We start from the raw sequence: 19,475 nt of genomic DNA on the forward strand, positions 1-19,475 counted from the left end.
AGTGTAGCCATGTATGGAAGTGAAACATGGACGGTAAATAGTTTGGACAAGAAGAGAATAGAAGCTTTCGAAATGTGGTTCTACAGAAAAATGCTGAAGATTAGATGGGTAGATGACATAACTAATGAGGAAGTATTGAATAGGATTGGGGAGAAGAGAAGTTTGTGGCACAACTTGACCAGAAGAAGGGATCGGTTGGTAGGACATGTTCTGAGGCATCAAGGGATCACCAATTTAATATTGGAGGGCAGCGTGGAGGGTAAAAATCGTAGGGGGAGACCAAGAGATGAATACACTAAGCAGATTCAGAAGGATGTAGGTTGCAGTAGGTACTGGGAGATGAAGAAGCTTGCACAGGATAGAGTAGCATGGAGAGCTGCATCAAACCAGTCTCAGGACTGAAGACCACAACAACAACAACAATATGTAGGTCGGTGTCAACAAAATATTTTCGCATTCGGAGGAGAAAGTTGGTGATTGGAATTTCGTGAGAAGATTCCTTCGCAACGAAAAACGCCATTCTTTTAATGATTTCCAGCCCAAATCCTGTATCATTTCTGTGACACTCTCTCCCATATTTCGCGATAATATAAAACGTGCTGCCTTTCTTTGAACTTTTTCGATGTACTCCGTCAGTCCTATCTGGTAATGATCCCACACCGCACAGCAGTATTCTAAAAGAGGACGTCTTCTTTCTGAGATATTCCACCCACTACACACATACTTTCTACTTTGTACCAAGCATCTTTGATACTAAAACTGAGATATCTACATGACATAGCTTATATATCTCATTAAAATGCCTTCTCCGAGTTGTAGGTAGTTCCCAAAATGGACCATAAATGTTCTCATTATTCTCTTAGCAATGGATAAACAAGCTAGTCGCTACCACCCTGTTGTAGGGTCTACACAGCATTATTATTGGGTTGATGCATAAGTTCGCAGGGTTTTTTCCATAAGGTTAATAACAGAGACTTTTGTCACCAATGATATATTCTCCTTCACTATTTACAACAGGTTATCAATGCTGGAGAAAGTTTTCGATTCCGCGACTGCACAGATCACATAGTTTTGAGATAAAGAACTCGTAGAGCCATGTTCGAAGCGCATTTTGATCCTGAAAAGAAGTTCCTTGAACGTTGTTCGATAGAGAGCGGTAAAGGTGAAAATCTGAGGACACAAGGTGGGAGCAGAATGACTTCCGAACCCAACTCCTGTGTAGTATTTTTCTGTCGGTCTAGTAGAATGCGGGCGAGCATTATCGTGAAGTAGCATTACTTAACGCAGTCTTCCTGGTCGTAGTTCGTGCATTGCGTCTGCAAGGCGTCTCAGTTGTAGGCAGTAAAAGTCAGCAGTGATTATTACATCTCGGGGAAGCAGTTCGTAGTACACCACACCGTGGCTGTCCCACCACATTAGTAACAGTATCTTCTGTGGATGCGCGCAGATCTTTGTGCGAGGAGTTGCTGCTCTGTTTCGGCTCAACCATACCTTTCTATTCCTTACCTTAGCATAAAGACGCCATTAGCGTCACCAGTAGAGGTACATAAGGCCACTCGCTGATATTTGTAATTTTGACTGAGAGCACGCTGTATCCATACACCCAATTTTTTAACCTTCCCCATTGCATGTAAATGTTGAAAGATAGTGGAATGATCACAATTCACCAAATTTGCCAGTTTTCGAGAACACTGACGTGGATCATTATGGATTAATGCGTTTAAGCGATCTTCATCAAACTCCGAAGGTCTTCCTAAACGTGAAAAGTCACTAATGTCAAAAGAGATCCTTCTTAAAACGAGAAAACCATTTTCTTGCCGTGCTATGTCCAATGGCATAACCCCCATTAACGGCGCAGATGTCTGTCTCTCCATCCGCTGCTGTCACCCCTCTACTGAATTCGGAAAGAAGAATATGTCGAAAGTACTCCGATTTCTTCACTTGGCACTCCATTTTGTAGCGTCCAAGAGTCCACTCACTATCGCCAAATGAAAAAATGTAAACTCAAATAGCAACAGTGAGCTACAAATGAAAAATGACAATCGATAAATAAATCCATAGCATCCGGAGTACCAACGGGGTAAACAAAAACACTACGAACTTTTCGTCAATCTGAATTATTATTACTGATGGCAGTTGTCATACGCAAAGCATTAGCAGCCTAAAATCTTCCAATTTCTGGCAGTTCAGAAGTAAAGAGTCCAGCAATCAAGTGATTTAAGAACCTCAGGCTGCCTTCCATTCGGAAAGTGGGTGCACTCAGGGACTTATAAATTATAGAGTGCAGCAATCAGTCGTCCTTTTTTAGATTTTATTACGCAAATCCACATTTCGGCTAGTAGCTAGCCATTCTCAAAACACTATTTTCTATCTTCAATGCTTATAAGTCCCTGTTGTTCGGACGTCAATCACAGTTCAAAGTTCTTTGAAGTGCAGCTACCACTCATTTGTCTGCCTGTAGCAGAAGGCTGTTCATACAGCCTGATAAATTTCCAGCCGTCAGACATTGTATTGATATCAATGGACAATTATAACGTTCGAGTTCTGGAATCCACATCTTTCTTATTGGATATAATCATCAAGGAAGCTACTGAAATCCACTTAATGGACTTACTCAGTAACAGTTGTGGCTTCACTTTCGAGACAGTATAGAATTTATCACTTTTAGCAGTCCACTCTGAAATACCAGGACTAGTCCTGTAGTCGACATGGCCAGAGTTTATCATCAATTACTCGTATATCCGTTGTAGGGGGCGTATAAGATCGCATATTTCTGTACCCGAATTCCATTACTTCGGCAGCCACTGTCTGTAATCACACGTTCTTTGCTGTAGTCTAATGAGTTTATAACTCAGGTGAAACGGTTGTATCGCCGTACTCACGGCTCGCTCCGATGATGTCTGGACATTACAGCGTACATAATATGAGAAGATGAGAAAAACTTGTTAAGGCAGCATTCCCCCAACTTTATATACCACGACACTAGTATTCTAACATATGTCTAGCTGTAGGACAACGACATTAAGTAAAGGGGATAGTGTTGTACCTGCAGGATAGTGTAGCAAGGAACCCATCATGTTCTTTGGTCGGTACTTCAGTCTATTGACTGATTTCAGAATCACAAGAAGAAAAGTGCACTAGAGACAGCCGTAGGCAGTTTCCGCCATTTTCTACAGTTATTAGATATGACGTTGTGTTTTGTACAGCATTTGTAAAATATTTCGCGTACTACACAATTAAGTTCTGTACAATATATTAATGTTATTTGGAATGTCTCGTTAATTTCTCAAGTACAGAATTTTATGGTGAATAAAAAGCTATATATTTTAGAACTATTTATACGACATGTAGACAGTTAAGTCTCACTTCGACCGTCGTGCACCATCTTGTACAGCGTGTTTCACAGTGTTATAACGAAGTCAAAATTTGAGTAAAGCACGCTTTAAAAAAATACAGTGACTGTGGCGCCGTCTATTAGTAGTGTGAAGGGATACATTTCCCCCATATGCAGGGCAGTAATCATTTCATACTAGTCGAAAAAATACCGTGCATTCGCAATAGAGTGCTACTCGCTAGGGCGAATCTATCGTGCGCGTGCAACATGCCTTTCGTAAGCATTTAAAGATTCAGCAGCGATATCCAACACCTGTTCCTATAACAGTACTGAATTGGGTAAGACACTTCCGTACAACAGCCAATGCATCCAATCGAAAGTCAATCGGATCTAGAAAAACCGTCCGAATTCCATAGAACAGTGTTTTTCAACGTGTGGGCCACGACCCCCTGGGGGGTCGCAAAATCTTTCTCAGGGGGATGCGGTCGCAGGAGGAAAGAAACTTGTCCATTTTATGCTCGCTCAGAGCGAAGCTCGAAGTCAATAATCGTGTCCATACTTGCTGGCGTACTCGGACAACTGATTGTAGTGACCGAAAACGCGCGACTATGCCCCCGCTGACTCCTTCTCACCCCCACGCCTCTACCAGGGCAAAGAACATAATTATATCTCTGCCCGTAGAGCACTGCGACCTCTTTTCACATTGCACTTGATTTCTCGATCAGTATAGTATCAATAGAAAGTTAATTAAATACGTTGCCTTTGAAATCGCTGACATACTTTTATTATGGTTCTGGAGGTCGCCAGAATATTTTTACTTGGAAAGGGGGTCGCGTATTGAAAAAGGTTGAAAAACACTGCCCTAGAACATCGAACGTGTGCATAGCAGTTTACAGGTAGACCCTCGTCGTTCGTTACGAAAACGTCCCAACAAGACGTTCAACATGCCACAAATCCAACAAGACCTTGCAAGTTCACCGTGAAGTGTTTAATGACCGCCTTGCTCCCTTGATTTAACCGTGCCAGTCTTTTACCTATGAGATTATTTGAAGGCGAGAGTGTATTCCGACAGCTCGAAAAGCTTTCAACAGTCAAAAAATCACATTCACAATGAAATTTCCAGAATTCCTCCAGCAGTTACGACAGATGTCTTCAACAACTGCGTGATACACCTCGATTTTTGTGGAGCCGCGAATGGTAATTTTTCCAATGTAGTATTTCATAAGTAAACTTGAATAATTGTTGTCCCTTGTGTGAAATGTCGCGATTAGTTTACGTGTTATTCAAATTTGAAATTGTCAGAACGTTGTGAAATGCCCTGTACATTGAAACAGTTCTTTTACTGTGGAACATGTGATACTCCAAAATAACAGAGTTTCTTTAATGGCAACGACGGCCTACAACCTTACACTGAGATGACAAAAGTCATGGAATACATTCTAATATCTTGTCCTTTTGCACGGCATAGTGCAGCAACTCGATATGGCATGGAATCAACAAACTGTTGGAAGACCACTGCAGAAGTACGTTCTGAGCCCCTGCCTCTACAGCCGCTCATAATTGCGACTGTGTTGCTTCTGCAGCACGAACTGACCCCTCGATTACGTCCCATAAATGTTCGATTGGATTCATGTTGGGCAACCCGGGACCCAAGTCATTTACTCGAACTCTCTAGGATGTTCTTCAAACGAAACACGAACAGCTGTGGCCCGGTGACATGGCGCATTATCATACATAAAATACCGTCGTTGTTTGGGAACACGAAGTCCATGAATGGCTGCAAATGGTCTCCAAGTAGCCGAACGTAACCATTTGCAGTCAATGATGGGTTCAGTTGGACCAGAGAGTTCAGTCCATTCCACGTAAACACAGCCCACACCATTATGCAGCCACCCCATTATGCAGCCTCCACCAGCTTGCACAGTGCCTTGTTAACAACTTGGCTCCATGGCATCGTGGGGTCTGCGCCCCCTACCCTCAGTTCTTACGAACTGAAACTGGGACTCATCTGACCAGACCAGGGTTTTCCAGTCGTCTAGGGTCCAGTCTATATGGTCACGAACCCAGGAGAGGCGCTGCAGGCGATATCGTGCTGATAGTAAAGGTTCAAATGGCTCCGAGCACTATGGGACTTAACTGCTATGGTCATCAGTCCCCTAGAACTCAAAACTACTTAAACCTAACTAACCTAAGGACATCACAAGCACCCATGACCGAGGCAAGATGCGAACCTGCGACCGCAGCGGTCGTGCGGTTCCAGACTGTAGCGCCTAGAACCGCTCTGCCACTCCGGCCGGCGATAGTAAAGGCACTCGCGTCGATCGTCCGCTTCCATAGCCCGTTAACGCCAAGTTTCGCAGCACTGTCGTAACGGATATGTTCGTCGTACGTGTCACACTGGTTTCTGAGGTTATTTGTCTATTATCACTGAGAACTCTACGCAAACGCCGCTGCTCTCAGTCGTTAAGTGAAGGTCGTCGGCCACTGCGTTGTCCGTGGCGAGAGTTAATCCCTGAAATTTGGTATTCTCGGCACACTTTTGTGAGTATTGAATTCCCCACTGATTTACGAAATGGAATGTCCCATGCGTCTAGCTCCAGCTACCACTCTGCGTTCAAAGTCTGTTAATCACCGTCATACGGCCATAATCACGTCGAAAGCCTTTTCACATGGATCACCCGAGTACAAATGACAGCTCCGCCAATGCACAGCCCTTTTTACCTTGTGCGCGTAATATTACCTGTCTATAAAACTGCTTATTTCTATCGAATGACTGTTGTCTCCTCCGTGTACTTTATTGTGGGGGTATCTTGAGCTCCAAGTGGATAGAGTTGTATGAGGCTTGAGCATAGCGTACAGTTGAAGCGTTGTCTGCAAGTCAGTGTGTGTGTCCACAGGTGTTCCAGCAGCCGTACCAGACGCAGCCGCAGCCGCACGAATTCTCAGCGTCGCTGGTGCCGCCGCAGCGCGCGCCCTCCTTCCTGGACCACATCACGCTTAGCCCCGGCGGGTTTTCGGCGGCCGGCCCACCCGGCTACCTGACTCCCCCGCGGGAGCCCAGCAGCTTCCAGAGGGACCCCAGCCGCCAGCCCAGCTTGCCCGCCCCCGCCCCGCGGGAGCCCGGCCGCCTCCGCCTGCTACAGAGCTTCGAAGCCAGCCAGCAGCCGCCCCCGCAGCTGCGGCCCCCGCAGTCGCAGGTGAGGCCCGGGGGCTTCGACGCAGGCCGCCAGCCCGCGCCCCCCACCAGACACCAACCCCAGCCTCAGCCTCAGGCATTCCCCGGAGAGGACGTGAGTGCCTACGTCGACCAGCACCTCGAGGCCTTCACGCCTGATCCTAGGACGACAGTCTTGCAGCCGACCACGTACAGATCGTCGCTGCCCTCCAAGAAGTTGGCGGAAGCGGCATTGCGCAGGAAACCCGGCAACACCAACTTGCTCGCGGCACCCCAGCAGGTAAGCTTTCCAAAATGTTTCTTCTGCAGTGCAGCATATGCTATCGGGAAACTTGGAGAGTGCTTAAAACAATGTGTTCTCTGGGATTCACAACTGGGCCCTTATCTCTAGACGATATGAGTAGCCGGCCGCTGTGGCCGAGCGGTTCTAGGCGCTTCAGTCTGGAACCGCGTAGGTTCGAATCCTTCCTTGGGCATAGATGTGTGTAAAGACCTTAGGTTACTTAGGTTTAAGTAGTTCTAAGTTCTAGGGGACGTGAACTCAGATGTTATGTCCCATAGACCATAGTGCTCAGAGCCATTTGAACCATTTCGATAGTGATTAACATATCATTTTTGACCGCGCCTGGAAGGGCAGGGTGAGAAGGGGGCTACGTCCTACATCGAGACGGATGGTCGGTCGTTCTGTAATCGGTATGCCTGCAACAGCATGCGTTCCTAATATGTTCCAAAACGCCGCGCATGAAAATGGGATTATCCGGTGCTCATACCTCAGGTTCTGTTGGTGATAAAGAAGGTAAACTGAAAGCGTTTTGGGTAGCCCTTGGGGAGCCGGCCGGAGTGGCCGAGTGGTTCTAGGCGCTACAGTCTGGATCCGCGCGACTGCTACGGTCGCAGGTTCGAATCCTACCTCGGACATGGCTGTGTGTGATGTCCTTAAGTTAGTTAGGTTTAAGTAGTTCTAAGATCTAGAGGACTGATGACCTCAGAAGTTAAGTCCCATAGTGCTCAGAGCCATTTGATAGCCCTTGGGCTAGAGATTGTTCGTATACCAAACAGATCATCGTCTTAGTGTCGCTATTCTACGGTATAGGGTCAGAGTATGAATATTACACAGTTCCTCCTGCTTAGGCAAATGTAGAAAATGGGTTGGTTCCTTTTGCATTTGATATGGTGTGGGGTGGGCTTGATGGGACTTATGGAGGCACCATTAGTTCCTGGAGATCCATCGGAAGAACCCATAGAAAAGGGTCATTTTACTATATTTTCGCCGTCATCAGCGGACCAAAACCCAGCCGCGGATTCCGAGACGGCTGTGCACAGCAAACGGCTGTAATTTTTACGATGTATTGTAAGATTCCGGTCTTGAAAGATATTGAACATTTTCTTGACATCTTTATCCATTTCGGAGATATAGTGGTTCAAAGTTACACTACTTGTACACGTCAAATACCGACGTAAAATCCTGTGTGAGGTGAAAACTTAGTTTAAAAAGTGTCGTATCACGGAGAAATATGCTGTAAACTGTCCCCCTTATCATCTGGGAACCCTATGTTGTAGTACGGAAGCACATGCAAAAAAGTTTTGCACGTAAAATCCGGTCTGATATGTAAAATTAGTTTTGCCTTAATTCCATTTCACGTAAGTAAATTATCCAAATTTCACTGACCAATACATTTCTTTACATGTGAGTTATATAGGTCCTGCTGAAGCAGGGAAAAGAAGGAACCAGCGGAAAAATGCGAATGTGTTGCTGTTTTTATTTAAAAGACTTCGATTTGAAAGTGGGGTTCCAGTAGCCCCATTCTACCTTCCTCAGCACCGTTAAAAATTTTCCCAAAAATTTCGGCATGCGAACATATTCGCGCTTTTTTATGCTGAGAGAGAAGAAGGATGGCAGTGGAAAAAAGACAAAAAGTAATAAATACTGGAAGGTAGCAGACAGTTATCCTCTTATAGAAAGAGCGAAGAAGACCATGGCAGTGTGAGATAAAGAGAGGGACGCAGTGGTAATGGAACATAGTTGACAGTGACAGAACAGTGCTTGAAAAAGAGTGAAGGTGAAAATGCCAGGAGGGGAGGAATAAAGAGAAAGTGAAAGAGAAAATGTAAATGAGTGAAAGCTAGTAATAATGAGAGAGAGAGTATATGACAATGACAATGAGGAAGAGAGAGAGATAGTGACAGTGAGAAGAGAAAGAGAGAGCAAGAGGGACACAGTGAGGAGAGACTGTAGTAGAAGGACAGAACGAAGGGGACTGTGGTTGTAACACACGAGACAATGACAGAGAGACACAAAGAGATACCGACAATGTGTTAGGCTGAATGAGTGAGTGAGAAAGGTAAACTGGAAGTGGATGGTTATGAATGACACAGCGATGGACTAGTGGGTGCGAGTGAGTTACAGTTAGGGGAGCTTGTGGGAGTTTTAGGTGTGTTATATGTTAAAAATAGCACGAATAAGTTCGCATGCCAAAATGTTTGAGAAAATTTGTAAAGGTGCTGGTAGAATGAGGCACATGGTACCCCACTTGTCAGTCAAAGTATTTTAAATATATAGGAACACATTCGCATTTTTTGTGTTCCGACAAGAGCATTTTTCAGCTGGTCCCAAATAAACTTGTATGCAAAACTTAAGAACGAAGGTAACTTCCGCATGATGTGTCACTGACACAGCTCGATGAAAGCTGGAACATACACAGAAAGAACTTTTACACTATAGTACAGAACATAACAGAAACAAATGAGACGAGCAGAAATGACTCTTCTGTTCAAAGACAAAAATGACACTAGAATGAGATTTTCACTCTGCAGCGGAGTGTGCGCTGATATGAAACTTCCTGGCATATTAAAACTGTGTGCTGGACCGAGACTCGAACTCGGGACCTTTGCTTTTCGCGGGCAAGTGCTCTACGATCTGTGCTACCCAAGCACGACTCACCTTCCTTTTAATAATGACACTGACGTCACCGCGATTTGTGATGGGCTCTGGACATTACAAAAGGCGGGACATGTTTCTCAATTAGATGTGTGATCACCACGGATGGTAGTGCGTGCTTTACAACATGCTCCCATGCTGTCATAAGGGTGGTAAGAAGGTCTTGTGGCAGGGCGTCCCATTGCTCCATGAGCTTGATAGACAACTGCTGGATGTGGACGTGCCGCAATGCGTCTCCCCAACGCATCCCATACGTGCTGATGAAATTTAAGACGGGGGAACAAGCAGGCCAGTCCATTCGCGGTATATCCTCTCGTTCCAACAGCTCCTCCAACTGCGCAGTTCGATGCAGGCTCGAATTGCCAACCACAAAAATGAAGTATGCAGCTCTCAAAAGACGCGCATGAGGAAGTAGCGCTGTTTCACAATAACGTTGTTTGGTGAGTGTACCATGTTCAAACATCTGGAAATCAATAGGTACCATGTAACATTAAGGCTCCCCGCACCACAACACCTGTACAACGAAAACGATCATGTTCTTGGGTGCATTATTGTTCCACCAACTGCGACATGGTCGCGTATACAAACAGTGATCCCGGATCGTAAGAACGTAACCACTAGAGGGCTTTACATACAACGTGATATGTCTCCCACAGAAGAATCACGTTGTATGTAAAGCCCTCTAGTGGTTACGTTCTTAAGATCCGTGCGCGCATAAATAACACCCTGGTGGCCGACCCAACAGAGGGCACTGATCCTTGATCTGTCCTTTTTTCAGCTATCATATAGACATTTTATCTTTCATAGGCAATTTATAGGTTGCTACAGGCAATGTATTACGTATATTAATTTTGACCGTAAATTCACCATAAAAAGGATCGGTCCTATTCTATTCATATATTTCCTTTTAATAATTTTATATGGGTAACTGTATTCGTCTTTTAATGTATCACAATTGGTTTCTATGATGGTTATCAATTTTAAAAGTGTGCTACATGTATTTTGCATAATATGTTTTTATCAGATTATTTTTTTTGCATAAATGATAACTACATCTAAGCCCACAGTAGCGACATCTAGGGAGGATGTAGGCAAACAGATTTCTGGTAGCTACTGTGCTTCAGTAGCCAGTTGCAATAATGACTGTGTGGACGACGTGGCCTGTTCTACATCTTATTTTAGATCTATGTGACGATGCTGTGCTGATTATATTTATATGTTTTGACGATGCCATTATGGCCTTATCACTTTGGGGCATGGTGTAAAAAAAGGTACGTTTTACCGTATTTTATCTGTACGTTTCCCTGGTTTTATGATCGAATATTGTGTTACTTATTGCTGTATTATGTTGAAAGAGACACTGCTGACTAGGTGTATATATTTGTATATTATAGGTCTGAGGATGGTCATTGCGGGCTGAAATCGGCCATCGTCTAAAGAATTGATATTGTGATCAAAGACTGGAATAAAAAACATTTGCCATTATTGTTCCCTTATGAGGATACGTCCAACATTATAGAAAGGGATCGTTTTGGTGGTCCAGACGTTATAGTGTGAGGGATCACAATGCTGCATGCACGTACTGATCTCCAAACCATTGAACACTGTATAACTCACCCGTCAACGTTACGAGTGTTGTGACACTGTGCTCCTTCGCCGTATGCATGTTTCCAGGGCTACATCCGGCCCTGACTTCATTTTTATGGACGGCAATGCGCAGCTGCATTGAGTAGTGCAGGTGGAGGAGCTCTAGGAACGGGAGGATATTCGGCCAATCGACTGGCTTGCCGTTCCTCCGACCTAAACCCCATCGTTGCGCGGGGAACACGTGAGATGCGTTGGGGACACGTATTCCAGGACATCCTCATACACCGACGACGATCCTGCAGTTGTCAACTATGCTGGTGTAAGACTGGAATGCCCCACGACAAGAACTCCTTACCATCCTTCTGTCTAGTATGGAAGCACGTTGCAGAGCAAGCACTGCCGTCCGTGGCAATGGCAGACACTATCAAGAACGATGTCTCGCATTTTGTAATGTCCAGGAACCATCATAAGTCGCGGTGACTTCATCTGCATCTACATGATTGCTCTGCAATTTGCGTTTCAGTGCCTGGCAGGGCCCTTGTCGTTCGTTACGAAAACGTTCCAACAATAAGGCGCAATATGTCACACATTCACCAAGACTTTTAAGTTCTCCGTGAATCGTTCGGTAACCGCGTAACTTCAAAAAGCACTTGTGTCGAATGGCCTCCTCGCTCGCCTGATTTAACCGTACCATACTTTCACCTGTGTCATTATTCGAAGGCGAGAGTGGACTCCAACCGGCATAGAAGCTTGCAACAGTTAAAAGATAGAATTCGCGATGAAAATTTCCAGAATTTTTCCAACAGTTACGAAAGATATGTTCAAAAACTGGGTGATAGGCCTCGAGTATTGTTTAACCGCGAATGGTCGTCATTTGTCCGATGTAATATTTCACAAGTAAATTTGAATAAGTGTAAAATGTTCGACTAATTTTCGCAATTGGTATGTGTGTTATTCAAATTTGAAATCGTCAAAATGTTGGGAAGTATCCTGCACTTTGCGCATCGGGTAGGTTGCACCTGCGATTTCTTGGATAAAAAAATATTTTACATAATTTTGTTCAGTTGCAAAATGCGTACGACTGTTTGCAAGTATTTTATAAAATTAATGGAAATGAATACGTCGCCTTATTCGAGTTCCCATCACTGGTTTGCTTTTCGAATGGGCAAAAGATGACTTCCTACTTTATTTGCGCCAAATCTGTGATGTAGGCAGTCGTCAGAAGTGTTACATCAGGCGTTCCCTTGCGTGACTAGCTTTCTTTAATGTTTCTCTTAGTTAAAATATGGCTTCCCGGCCATTGACCTTCTTGTGCGAACGCACACGCTATGCCCGAACTCGTACGGGACTTGGTAGATTAATCTGCCACGAGTAATGAGTATGATGGGCAAACATCTATTAGGCGCACTACGAATGTAGTGGTGTGGACACGTTGGGAATGTGGATCTCACGGGGAGCGTGCAAGGGATAAGTCCCTGCAGACGCACTATCCTCTGTGCCCGCGGTGGCTCACATGGATAGAGCGTCTGCCATGTAAGCAGGAGATCCCGGGTTCGAGTCCCGGTCGGGGCACACATTTTCAACATGTCCCCAATGAAGTACATCAACGCCTGTTTGCAGGTAGGGTGTCCATTTAATTATCATTTCATTTCTCGTGGACATTTTGCGGGTGGCGCCTCAATAGAGACTAGCTTTCAGCGTCCCACTACGTAGTACTGAACTAGTAATTGCCTAACGACTCTGCGACCAGACTCAGGGGACGGTTCCTCGCCCACGGCTTGTAGCGGCTTGTGTTGAGCACACATCTCTCCCAGGTATTAACTGGAGCCTCCGAACTGGAGAGATTACTTCTCTTCTAAGTGACTTCTCAGTTATCCTCGGAATGTTACGTGTATACAACTACAATCCTGTTAGTACGAAGGCAACATCCTTGGCATATTGGGAGTCACAGCCGGACACAGAAACTGATCAGCTGCCAGTGTGGGCCTGCTCATGAAATAAAAATATTTCAAGCTAGCTGCATTGCTGCACGTACTTGCAGACAGGATAAATTGCACTACAGTTTTCCCCTACCTCGCCAATGATGACGGTTATGTATCGCCCATGTCAAACTTTTACCAGTGGGCCTGATTCCAGGATTATTTATCACAAAGAAAATGATTTTCTGCTACTATTTACTTTTTTGTAGTAGTTTTATCTTGATAACCACAATCAGTTTGGAGAATTTGCTTTCATTTTCAGATATTTTACCTTGTGTATAACGGGTGACCAAAAAGCTTCCGTTCGAAGGCCCTACAGTCCAGAATCGGTATGCCAATTGGGTAAACTCACCGCGAACATTGAGCAATCATCCCATCGACGCGCCAGGTTGACGTTACCCATTTGGCAAAACACCGTGTCCCGCTGCGTGAAGAAATCCTAACTGCCTGCTGCACGTCTTCGTCCAACAGGAATCGTCGATCCTTCAAGCCCTTTTTTAAGATACCGAAGGTCTGATAATGACATGTGGAGAAATCAGGTCTGTGGGCGGGTACTCGAGTACCTCCCACTCGAGTTGCCGTAATTTCTGCGTTACGACACTGATGACTTTCAAAATGATTTATTTAAGATATCTGTATGGTGCGAAAAGTGGCAATTGACCCCGAATAAAAAAAAAGTGTGAAGTTATTCACATGAGTACTAAAGGAAATCAGCTAAATTTTGATTACGCGATAAGTCACACAAATCTGAGGGCTGTAAATTCAACTAAATCCTTAAGGATTACAATTACAAATAACCTAGCCGGCGGGATTAGCCGAGCGGTCTAGGGCGCTGCAGTCATGGACTGTGCGGCTGGTCCCGGCGGAGGTTCGAGGTTCGGGCATGGGTGTGTGTGTTTGTCCTTAAGATAATTTAGGTTAAGTAGTGTGTAAACTTAGGGACTGATGACCTTAGCAGTTAAGTCCCATAAGATTTCACACACATTTGAACATTTGAACAAATAACCTAAACTGGAACGATCACATAGATAATATTGTGAGCAGAGCAAACCAAAGACTGCGATTCATTGGCAGAACACTTAGAAGGTGTAACAGATCTACTAAAGAGACTGCTTACACCACGCTTGTCCGCCCTATTCTGGAGTATTGCTGTGCGGTGTGGGATCCGCATCAGGTGGGACTGACGGATGACATCGAAAAAGTACAAAGAAGGGCAGCTCGTTTTGTATTATCGAGAAATAGGGAAGATAGTGTCACGGACATGATACGTGAATTGGAGTGGCAATCATTAAAACAAAGGCGTTTTTCGTTGCGATGGAATCTCCTCATGAAATTTCATTCACCAGTTTTCTCCTCCGATTGCGAAAACATTCTGTTGGCACCCACCTACATAGGGAGAAATGATCATCACGATAAAATAAGAGTAATCAGGGCTCGCACAGAAAAATTTAAGTGCTCGGTTTTCGCGCGTGCCGTTCGAGAGTGGAACGGTAGAGAGACAGTATGAAGGTGGTTCATTGAACCCTCTGCCAGGCACTTTATTGTGAATAGCAGAGTAATTATGTAGATGTAGATCTGTACAGAGATTTTTGACAACAGTGTCACTCAGTAGAACCAACCGCTCTGGAAAGGGTATTCTGAAAAATAAGGTTAACTTTTATGAGTGACATAAAACTCATTCTCAGATTTTATAGTATATTTTTTCCCTAGAGCAGAAGTACAGACAGAAATCATGATAAGAAGCCACTTCTTGAAAGAAGACAGTTTGCTGCGAATTTTATATGAGAGGTCACAATACCGCGAAATTGAAGTAGCCTTTTGCCAAGCAAAACAATGTAACTTCCGTTTATTGTAAATATAATTACCAATTGATAACCAAAACACAACTTTAAGAAACCCTACTAATCCAATCCGTGACGTTCATTCAGACCCTTGGGCTTTTTTCCATCCACAGGAGCAGCAACGAGCGCCGCCGAGGGAGCCGGATGTCAGCACGTACAACCCGTTCACCCACCTGCGCAGCAACACGCGCGGTCGCCAGCCGGACAGCCGCTACCAGACGACGTCGTCGTCGACGACTGGCACGGTTGCCTCCAGGGGGCGGCCCGCCACGGCCACCAAGCCGCCCCAGCAGCAACAGCTGAGCGCCGCCAGGCCCAGCAAGGTGTCGTTCGTGCCCAAGCGGGGTCTCCAGGCGGAGCCGCCCACCACGAGGACGACCACCACCACCACGACCACCACGACCACGGCTGCCCCGCCCCCGCCGCTCGAATACGACTCCAAGGCCGAGTATTACTACGACGACTCTTACGATCTGGAAAACGACGATGCTGCAGACGAAGACGTGTCTCACCACAACCGTCACCCAAATCACCACCATCAGGTACCCACCGGTCACGGCGCCGCTGTCGGCGGGAACGTCACCGTCCCTCGCCCCAATCCGGAGAGACCACTTCCCGGAGAGAAACAGGTTCAGCCAGTGGCAGCACTCCCGGAGAAATCTGAGGTGAACAACTACATCCCAATGGGAGAAATAACGACTTTCCCCGTGGATCAGAAGGAGGCGATCACAAGTGTCGGGAAAGAGCAGACGACACTGTTGTCGGAGATACCGACCACTCTGCAGAACGGCGAGTACGAATACTCTACCGATGCGAGCAGGGAGTCACCAGGCGTCCTCACCGAGAGCGGTCCGTCTGAGTTTCCGTCTGGCGCCGGCGCCACAGAGAAGCGTGCGGAAGGAACAGAAGTTGCGGACACGCAGCCCGCGATCGCAACTACCCAGGAATACGTGCCTCCTGCCACGGAGGAATACCCGCCCGCTCAGCTGCAGATAGAGACGGAACCCAGCGCGAACAAGTCGGCCGTCGCTTTCGAGATTCTTACGATGAATCCGAGACACACTCTGGTCGAGCAAGACAACTTTAAGGGTTTCGTCGACAGTTACCTGATCGACGCCACAGACTCACCTCACCAGCCACCGACAATGTCGAAACACACCACAGAAGAATCGGACACCGTCGCCGTCTCTGTAAAGAGCACTGTCACAATGAAGCGACCTGCAGAGACGGCGCTGGTGCCGCGAAATCTGAAAGCCGAACCGGCCGACCGGCCGCCCCTGGGTGAGCCGATAATATCTGTCGTCACCACCAAGAGCGTCATAAATGGTACCTCCACCATCGTGACGCTCCCACCAGTGACGTCGTCTGCAGAGAAAGCCGACTCCCGTGACCAGGCGTCAGAGGACGCGCCAGATACCGCTGAGGACGCAGAAACAGAGCGCTCTGTCGTCGTCGCTGTCGTGACGAGCCGCAGCGTCTCCGGTGCGAGGTACTTGCCGTCTGGTCTCATCAAACAGGAGGAAAAGTCTGACGCCGCGGCTGCAAAGAAAGTTCTCGACGAGTCGCAGAATCCTCCCGCTAAAAACGAAACGTCTGAGGGTTCTTTGCCAGCACCAGAAACTGTGGAACGCGCCCCTGAAGCAGTTTCTCCTTCCATGACCAGTGACAACAATTCCGTATCCAACATGACACAGTCTTCCACAGAAAGTATTACCGACAAATTGGACAGAGTGCAGTCTGAACTGGCCACCAAAATTTTCAACACGACACAGTCCTCGACAGAGAGTATTCTCGACAAACTGGACAGAGTTCAGTCCGAATTGGCCAGTGGAATTTTCCTCGGTGGGTTCCGGAACGGGGCTGACAACATAGACATACTGACGGACACCTCAGATAAGCCGCCCAACTCTACGAGGCTGACGACACCACCCACGACAACTACCTACAGGTCACCCGTCGTCATCCGCAAGTTCACTCCACACACTCGCACGACCCCCAGGCCGAAAAAGCGGCCTGTCAGCATCGACACCATCCCTAGAGACAATCTCGACGGCCTTCTGCCGAACGGTTTCAAACCGAGGGGATTCTCCGGCCGAAGTAAGTCGTCGTCGACCACCACCACGACCGCCGCTCCCTCGACAATAAACATGATGGATATGCCACAAGGTGACCAGCCCATCGTTACAAACGCCACTGCTACCGGGAGATCCAGTGGTCCGAGTGGTCTGCGAAACAAAATAAGAGTCCAAGATGTGAGCGCCTTCTTGCCTCCGGGATACAAGCCTCCTCCAGAGGAAGCTAACGCCACCGAAAAAGCTCTCACGCTGGAAGCGCTTCTAGGAAAGGTGAAGATATCCGCGCCCTCGTCTCTACTGCCACCGGGCTACAACGCCTCCAAGGAAATGAATACGACACGGGACAAGCCAAAGGGCGCGCCGGTCGTCACCAAGGTAGACAGCATCGACAAGCTGCTGCCTCCCGGCTACAAGAAGCTGGCTGCGGAAGTGACGACTGCGCCTTCCAGCTCTGTAGCGACGACGACGTCGAAAGAGGCGGGCATCCTCGAATCGCTGCTGGGTAAAGTCAAGCCGGTGGACGTGAGCTCGTTCCTTCCGCCAGGATTCGCCAAGAATTCGTCTGCCGCGCAGGAGGACAAGGGTGGCAGTGGCAGTGCCCTGGAAGCGCTGCTGGGGAAGGTGCAGTTCAAGGACGTGACGTCACTGTTGCCGCCGGGCTACAAGCCCGAGGAGGGCGGCGCGCCGACGCCGGCCATGGTGTCCAGCACGACGCAGGCCACCTACCGGTTCGTGGCGCCGACGCGGCCCGGGCTAGTGCGCAAGCCGCTGGGCAGGACGAGCACCGCCAGGAGCGTCGAGGCCAACAGGCCGCCCGTCCCCACTATCAAGGGCTGGGGCACCAGGTGGGTACACCCCTCGCCACGCATCCCTGTACACCTGACAAAGCCAGCGTCCGCTCCCTGACATATTCGAGAATGCCTGTCTGTACCTGCCCTTATTATTTAATCACGAACAGGGTTTCATCTTCTTGGATCGTAAGGTGACAACTGAACCTCACAATCACAGTTAAACTCGCAATCTAACCACGACACTCTGGTGCGAAAGTTGTTCAATTGTGTGTGAAATCTTCTGGGACTTAACTGCTAAGGTCATCAGTCCCTAAGCTTATACACTACTTAACCTAAATTACACACCCATGCCCGAGGGAGGACTCGAAACTTGTTGCCGTCTAACAGTTGGAGGGACACCAGCACTCCAAGCGGTGAGAAATCAGACTGTTACCTGCGTTGTAAGGACAACGTTTGTTTTTAATTTTTATTTTTAATTAACGATATGGTTGTTATGTTTTGCGTTCCATGCATCAGTAAATTACCAAGTGACATAAATTACCGTGAAAGAAATGTAAAAACAGCCAAATCTCGCTGATTGAGTGACATAAACTACGGTACAACTTACTCCTGAAGAAATTCTTTCGAATATCTGTATAACTGCAGCTTATTCCACTGAAACTACACAATATAAACACATATTTCATGCTTGAGAAACATACACTACTGGGCATTAAAATTGCTACACCAAGAAGAAATGCAGATGAGAAACGGGTATTCATTGGACATTCATTGGACTAGGACTGACATTTGATTACATATTCACAAAATTTGGGTGCATAGATCCTGAGAAATCAGTACCCAGAACAACCACCTCTGGCCGTAATAACGGCCTTCATACGCCCGGGCATTGAGTCAAACACAGCTTGGATGGCGTGTACAGGTACAGCTGCCCATGCAGCTTCAACACGATACCACAGTTCATCAAGAGTAGTGACTAGCGTATTGTGACGAGCCAGTTGCTCGGCCACCATTGACCAGATGTTTTCAATTGGTGAGAGATCTGGAGAATGTGCTGGCCAGGGCAGCAGTCGAACATTTTCTGTATTCAGAAAGGCCCGTACAGGACCTGCAACGTGCGGTCGTGCATTATCCTGCTGAAATGTAGGGATTCACAAGGATCGAATGTGGTAGAGCCACGGGTCGTAACACATCCACTGTTCAAAGTGCCGTCAATGCGAACAAGAGATGACCGAGACGTGTAACCAATGGCACCTTATACCATCACGCCGGGTGATACGCCAGTATGGCGATGACGAATACACGCTTCCAATGTGCGTTCACTGCGATGTCGCCAAACACGGATGCGACCATCATGATGCTGTAAACAGAACCTGGATTCATCCGAAAAAATGAAGTTTTGCCATTTGTGCACCCAGGTTCGTCGTTGAGTACACCACCGCAGGCGCTCCGGTCCGTGATGCAGCGTCAAGGGTAAGCGTAGCCATGGTCTCCGAGCTGATAGTCCGTGCTGCTGCAAACATCATCGAACTGTTCGTGCACATGGTTGTTGCCTTGCAAACGTCCCCATCTGTTGACTCAGGGATCGAGACGTGGCTGCACGATCCGTTACAGCCATGCGGATAAGATGCCTGTCATCTCGACTACTAGTGATAGGCCGTTGGGATCCAGCACGGCGTTCCGTATTATTCTCCAGAACCCACCGATTCCGTATTCTGCTAACAGTCATTGGATCGGCCAACACGAGTAGCAATG

General features: G+C 46.9%; 1 protein-coding gene and 1 non-coding gene across 2 annotated transcripts in view; both read left to right on the plus strand.

The window, feature by feature from the left end:
• The window catches only part of LOC126188471 (mucin-5AC), a 112,569-nt gene that overhangs the window by 45,074 nt on the left and 48,020 nt on the right, over positions 1–19,475 (plus strand). Inside the window, exons 3-4 of the mRNA XM_049930075.1 lie at positions 6,232–6,789; positions 14,968–17,774. Coding sequence (XP_049786032.1) covers positions 6,232–6,789; positions 14,968–17,774 — 3,365 coding nt within the window. The remainder of the gene's footprint in view (positions 1–6,231; positions 6,790–14,967; positions 17,775–19,475) is intronic.
• On the plus strand, positions 12,532–12,606 carry Trnat-ugu (transfer RNA threonine (anticodon UGU)). The gene has a single exon. It is a non-coding gene; the product is annotated as a tRNA-Thr (tRNA).

The sequence above is a fragment of the Schistocerca cancellata genome, chromosome 5 (assembly GCF_023864275.1).
Source record: "Schistocerca cancellata isolate TAMUIC-IGC-003103 chromosome 5, iqSchCanc2.1, whole genome shotgun sequence".
In the NCBI taxonomy this organism is placed as follows: domain Eukaryota; kingdom Metazoa; phylum Arthropoda; class Insecta; order Orthoptera; family Acrididae; genus Schistocerca; species Schistocerca cancellata.